Source organism: Myotis brandtii, unplaced genomic scaffold (genome assembly GCF_000412655.1).
Source record: "Myotis brandtii unplaced genomic scaffold, ASM41265v1 scaffold64, whole genome shotgun sequence".
NCBI lineage: Eukaryota > Metazoa > Chordata > Mammalia > Chiroptera > Vespertilionidae > Myotis > Myotis brandtii.
In genome coordinates this window covers 3,878,450-3,885,376 of record NW_005370460.1, presented here as the reverse complement: position 1 = coordinate 3,885,376, position 6,927 = coordinate 3,878,450, and the positions used below count along the sequence as shown (strand labels likewise).

Here is a 6,927-nt window from a genome sequence, read left to right as displayed (position 1 = left end):
AAGTACCTGAGTCCACTGACAAAAGTCAGCAAGAGTGTGATACCTGAGCTGCCATGGAAGGAAAGCTGGCTGGGAGTTCTGGCTGGAGAGGAGGTGGCATGTACCAAGTACTGAGGCATGAAATAGGAAGCTACATTCAGGGAACTGCCTGGAGTTCCATATAAGCACAGGGCAACATTAACCAAGAATAAAGAATAACAAGATAACCCCATGATGATAGTGGCTAACTGCCTAAGAGTCCCCAGCCACAGGTCAAGCACTTTCCTGCCCTTGACCTTTCCCCACCCTGTTCCCTGACCTGGAGTGTTCTCCTGGCCAGCACTTCCTGTCCTTCAGAGCTCAATTCAAAAGTGGCTTCTACATAGGGCCTTTCCTACACTGCATGTCATTGCAGATTCCCCTTGTTATTCCCCCTCACAGTACTCATTACAAATGAACAGGTCTATAACTGTATCCACTTATGTGTTTACTTGCTTAAAGCCTCTATTTGACTATAGGTTCCATGGTGGTGGGAATACTGGCTTCGTTCAGCACCAGGTGCCCACTGCCTAGAAAAGGAGCCAGCACCCAGCAGGTGGCCCTTAGCTGTGGGCTGAACAAAAGAGGCCAGATGCTCGCTGCTGGGGAAAGGGCTGAGTCAGGCGCACTGGAGTGGGCTAAGCAGCAAGGGACCCAAAGGAAGACGCAGTAACGCAGAGCAGGAGGCAGCACTGACTACGACAATATGTCACAGCAAGTCAACCTGAAAACACATCATTACCCAGCAGAGCGCTAGTTAAAATGTATGGGGAAGAATGACTTACAATATTTCTTCCAATTCAAAATTAGTAAACAGTCACATGACACAACACGGAAGCAAGCTGAAGTACCATTTCTGCACCGCGCAGTGGGGACACCAGGCATTAGGGGCCTGTGTTCTAGTCCCAATCCTACCACAATCCACATATATTTTAAGACAATGGCTCCCTCCTAAGGGCATCTGGAAAGCTGTGGTGAGCAACAATGATGAGCAAGCAGCACCAACATTCAGGAGTTAAGGACCAGAGACGGTCGCTGTTCTGCAGTGCACAGCACGACTCTATACAACAAAGTCCAACCCTGCATTCCACAGACTTCCACATCTCTCACCTGGCATCTAGCTAACCTTAGAACCTAATTCCATTTTACATATAAATAAAAAACTCACTCAATTATCCATAAAGGCAATGGCCTCATAAATTAAGGAGAGATTATACTTCATTTTGTTTGGAATTTTATTATTTCACTTTGAAAAATGCATCAATGGAATGCCAGCCTGTGTTCTCTGAGTCACTGACTGTCAGCCTGCATCTGTAACTGTCACACCCACAGTGACTCAATATGCACACACACGCACCTGGCAACTTCATTATGTCATTTAGTGGTCATATTATGCACTTACCTAGTGAAATACATCTCATTTTATTCCAAGTCAATTTCTTTTAAATTATAATTAGGACTTTATGTTAATTTACTGAAAAGTAGTACCTTACCTATGAATTTCATTTCAGGGTAGTAAATGGGAGAAGGTACTTACAGTATTTGATTAAAGAAAAAAAAAATGGAGTGATGGGTCTGATGAGATGGCAGAGCAGTAACTTAGAGCAAGTCACTGAACCACCCAGGTTTTAATAACCTCTATATTAAAAGCGGGGCGTGAGGAACGACCTCAGGCTCTCTCTGTAAAGTCCCCAGGACGACATTTCTAACAAGGGCCCCTGCACCAGCACTGCGGAGTCCTCGGCGCCTCCTCCATGAGACGTGTCCTACCCCCGACTCTCTGGCACCACATCCCTGCATCCTCCAGACATCTCTACTTCTCAGCTAGTCTCTGCTTCCATACAAGGGAACGTCACTGGTCCACACTCATACCTCCAAGTGCACTAAGTGAGAAGAAAAACATCTCACGGTGATGATTACTCTTCGGTTTGAGACTTACTATTTGCTCTGGTACACACATGTTCCATTTATGCCCACACCCTCTCCAACACTTTCACCCACACAAACACGTGTGCTCCCCACATGCCTACCCACTTGCATACATCACAGACATAGCCACCCACTTGGATACAAGTGCCCAACCAGATATGCACATCATAATGAACATTCAACACTGCCAGCTCTGTGAGTGGGTAGACAAATGGAAAGGTACATGACTGAATGAGTCAGCATGAAGAAATCTAAATGACAAAGATAAATTGGGGGAGAATTATGGGTGAATAGGGAGTGGGGTGCTCAGAAAACAGTGATGTAATGCTAGAATAATAGAGATATTGGTTCAAAATTAGTTACCCCAACTTAGATAAACTAGTCTTTTGGGAAGTCATTTATAAAATACAGAGGCTAAACTAAATGATTCTGTAAAAATTCATTACAATTCCAAAATCCTAGGATTCTACAGAAATCTTGACTTTAAAACAAATTACTGCTGCTTTTGATTTATTGTTTTCATTCTTAACTAGAGGCCCGGTGCATGAATTCGTGCACAGGTGGGGTTCCTCGGCCTGGTCAGCAATCCGACTTGGGGGTTGGTGGGGGGGGCCCGTGGGAGGTTGGCCATGGGAGGTTGGCTGTGGGAGCGCACTGACCACCAGGGGGCAGCTCCTGCATTGAGCATCTGTGCCCTGGTGGTCAGTGCACATCATAGCTACCAGCTGATCGTCTGGTCCTAATGGTCGCTTAGGCTTTTATATAAAGAGATTATTGTTTAAATCACCATACTCACTATGATTGTGCCTTGAGAACAATGTTTGATGTTAGGGCCCATCTTTGACAGACCTTATGATAAGTGCTATAATGGAGCGGTTAAAAATAATGTATTTTTGGAGTATGGACGAGGGATATTTAACTCTGCTGTGGAGGGCCTCATAGAGGAGGTGACATTTTAGCTAGGTGTTAAAGAATAAGGCATTTAATAAAAAGTTGTGATTTTTCTGGAAAATGTTAAGAAACCCAATTACAACCTAATATAAACAAATATGAGTAACTGCGGCGGCCTGCTTGTTTTCTTTTTACGCATGTTTCACCAGCGGCATTGGTAATGGAAGCAGTCCGTCCTCCAAGGAACTGAGACCCGTCATTCCTGTTTTCACTTGGATGCTGGAAGCTGAGTGTAGTTTATGGGGCTGAGTCCTGACACATGGTCACTTCCTTACATAGTATCCACCTTGCTGTCTGCTCAGTCTCTCCACATTGTTTTTAATTCAAAATGTGAAAATTAAGTCACAGTTTTCATTCAAATTACATAATAAGCAAACAAAGTACAAAGTGACCAGGCAGGTCTTTAAAAAATGCTTTGCTAAAGCCTTAACAATATATTAAGATTTTTGTGAATTTTATAACGGACATTAATTAGTAAGATGTACTCTAGACTCAAATGAAACTGTACATGATATCATATTAAGACAGTATAATTCAAAGTGAGTCTTATATTTCTGACCAATGGTAGAAACAGAAGAAAGAAATTTTAAACAAGAATCACAATACTCACAATTTTCACACTTAGGCTTGAAACTCCATGATCATGAAGTTCGTCCTCAAACAGGAGAACTTCTTCAAAAAACTTAATCTGCTCTCTGGCTTTCAATTTCTCTGTGTCTATACGATCTGTTGTGGGCACAACCTGAAAGAAAAGTGTCAGAAGGAGCACATAAAAGTCTTTCCGAGGAGCTGGAGACACAGGAAAGTCGCCAATGCCACTCCACAGCGTCCAGGAGGCTTTTCCTAAGTCAGCCCACCGTCGTCACCATCATTACTGCATCGGGTTAAAACAAGTTCCCGAAATTTCCTCACTCCTGGCAACCATGTGCCAGAGGGCCCCCTAAATTACTTCAATCAGGAGAGAGGAGAAAAGACATGAACTTATGAAGCATTGTAAGGGTCTGACGAACCTTGCTCCCCATGAGACTGCAAAGGAGGGATTTTTGTCTGTTCTCTGTGTATCCAGGGCTCCTAGGGTTACTGCCCAGCACATAGTAAGAACTCAAGAATGAATGAATGAATGAATACATGGTTTCTCAAAAACTGTGTTTCTGTCTTGGAAGCAGCACAAAATAGTTAACGCTTGGAATACAGGAGCGGCAGCAAGTGAAAACAAGAATTAAGTTGCTGCCACGAACTTCCAGCTTCCCAAGATTCTAACAATCTCCACAGAGACAAGGAGCCCCCACACAACCCCAACTCCCTACATTTCTGCCTAAATACCCACATAAGATATGGGGTCTCCAATAACTACTTTTAATGAAAATAGTTACAGTGAAATACATTTTGTTCTCTATGACAAAATGTGATATTTAGAAACTGCAACCTAAGCCAAATTTCCCTCATTTCAGTCACACTGTAAGATTTCAAAATAAATAATAGGCAAACAAAGCAAATAAATAATAAGTAAATAAAGCTCCCACTAGGAGACCTACCTATTCCACCTTCTTGGTGTATTTATCATGGAGTAATCCACCCTAAGCAGGGCTTACATGATGCAATTTAACATTCACATAGCGCTTTAGAATCTACTGGGAGCTTTCCCATCGATGACCTCGCATCAAAACTCTGATGTGAGGCAGACATATGTTTACCCAATTTACTGATGAGACTAAGACTCAGATAAATAGATTAAGTAACTCCCCTAAGATCATACCAGTTCCCACATAGTACAGGAGGGACAGAAGTCCTATTTGCCCACATCTCTATTCAACTGTACAACTGGGATCTGCTGCTACCAGGCCTGTCTAAAGCAGCGGTTCCAACCGGTGGTCCATGGACCACTGGTGGTCCGTGAGGTCTGAAAGGTTGGTGACCACTGGTCTAAAGCACAGGCCTGAACACCTCTCGATAGTGACAACATTAAGGCAGTAGTTCACTGCTCCCAACCACATGTAATTAAAATCCCTCCACTTTATTTCCTGATGATAATCAATAAGCAAAATCCCTCATGTTAGGTTCTGAAGCCCCCACGACAGAAATAAACAGGTGAAAGTAGTAGTAAAAAATAAGCCATTACTAGAAAGTTCTAATGCCAAGACTGTCCAAGACAACTGATGACTCATAAAAGCAAAAAATAACAGTTACCTTTAACTTGAGGGATTCTCCAAGTAATGTTCCCTTATAATCTGTTGTAAAGGTCCAATCGTATGGTTTAATAACTTCCTTGGAGTGCTCACCCTCCGTCCTCAAATACCAAAATGAGAAGGATCAGATTTAGTGACGCAGCGTGCAGATCATCTGCATTCATTATCACACCAAATTACATTCCACACATGATGTAAAACCTCCTAATACACACGCTTGTCAGAATTCACTAACACAAGGCCTTCTGTCTTCCTGCACACTTACTGCTGTTTAACTGGACATGTGCTGAGTAGTCTTCCCAATTAGTCTCTACACTGCCTGAGGACCTTTTTGAAAGCCCATCCTCCTTTATATCCTCCAAGGTACTAGTACATAACAGGCACAAAGTAAATAATTTCTGCTTTGACTACCAAAGAAAATAAAATAACTGGACATGTGCTGAGTAGTCTTCCCAATTAGTCTATATAGTATAATATCCTCCAAGGTACAGTACATAACAGGCACAAAGTAAATAATTGCTGCTTTGACTACCAAAGAAAATAAATTTTTCTTAATTTCAAAGGTCCTCAAATTTTCAATGCAAATCACAGCATTTTTCTTGAAAAAACAGGAACATTCAAGTACACAGTGTACTCTTCACTAAAGAACACTAAACGCTCAAAAAAGAAACTCCACAGAGCTCAGCTCAAATGTTACGCAATTAACTCAAGAAGCATTTAAGAGGTGGCGTAACTAATCTCCATGTTATAGATGAGAAAGATTAATTTTAGAATAATCCAACTACCAAGTTTAATAATAATACTAGCCCCCCATTCTAATATCATTTCTTTCAACTCTCTTCCCGGTTTTACCCACAACTGCCCAGACTCTCACCTGCTCTCCTGCCACTCCTCCGCACAGGCTACTTTAAGCATTCCTTGGTAGTTATTCACACATCTTAAAGCATCTGTAGCATTGAACTCAATCCCAAAGCCAGAACCATGCTGGATTCTTAAAACGTTGTCTCCAAACATCATTTCGGGGAGGGATGGCATATGCAATTCATCAGCTAACCTATGCACAACCAGAAGTCAGGCAGGATTATTTTATATCACTGTTGACACTTTGGTTTCCTTCTCATCCCTACATTACTGAGTGAGTTAATTAACATGATATATTTTGTACAGTCTATAAATGCTTCCATCATCTATTCTCTTTATGTATATCTTTTTTTTAAACCTTCACCTGAGGGGAGATTTTATGTATATTTTAGAGAGACAGGAAGGAGGGGTAGAGAGAGAGAAACATCCATCAGTTGCCTCCTGTGTGTGCCCGTCTGGGGAGAGAACCCGAAACCTTTGTGGTGCACACAATGCTCCAACCAACTAAGCGACTGGCCAGGGCTGTGGACTTGGCAGTGGGCTAAAAAACAGATAATAAACAGAGAAGTAAATACATAATATATTATCCGCTAGTGGAGAGTGACAAAGATAATGGTGGGGGCCTGTTTTAGGTAGGATGATCAGAGATTGCTTCTGAGATAGAATTTGAGCCTCAAAACTACCTTGTGAGCTGAGAAACGCTGAGTTTAGGTACCTAATGACAGATTACAGAGCTAGTAAGTAGTAACACCAGGCCTCCTCCATTATGCCAGCTGCTTTATAAATCCTTGAGTCTCATCCTGCCTCACCCAGCCAGCATAGCTTAGTAGTGGAGAGTCAACCTGTGAATCAGGAGGTCACAGTTCAATTCCTAGTCAGGGCACATGCCTGGGTTGCAGGCTCAATCCCTATCCCCAGTGTGGGGCATGCAGGAGGCAGCCAATCAATGATTCTCTCTCATCATTGATATTTCTCTCTCTCT

At 42.4% G+C, this 6,927-nt stretch overlaps 1 protein-coding gene across 2 annotated transcripts in view; it reads right to left on the bottom strand.

Annotated features, from left to right (window-relative positions):
• Positions 1 to 6,297, bottom strand: part of TIPRL (TOR signaling pathway regulator) — a 12,893-nt gene extending 6,596 nt beyond the window's left edge. The window contains exons 1-3 of one of the 2 annotated variants that reach the window (XM_014528560.1): positions 5,959 to 6,297; positions 5,086 to 5,185; positions 3,509 to 3,640 (exon numbers count right to left, since the gene is read on the bottom strand). In XM_014528560.1, coding sequence (XP_014384046.1) covers positions 3,509 to 3,640; positions 5,086 to 5,185; positions 5,959 to 6,119 — 393 coding nt within the window. In that variant the 5' untranslated portion in view covers positions 6,120 to 6,297. The remainder of the gene's footprint in view (positions 1 to 3,508; positions 3,641 to 5,085; positions 5,186 to 5,958) is intronic. The other variant, XM_005880509.2, reaches the window with a different exon arrangement.
• Between the last annotated feature and the right edge of the window lie 630 nt (positions 6,298 to 6,927).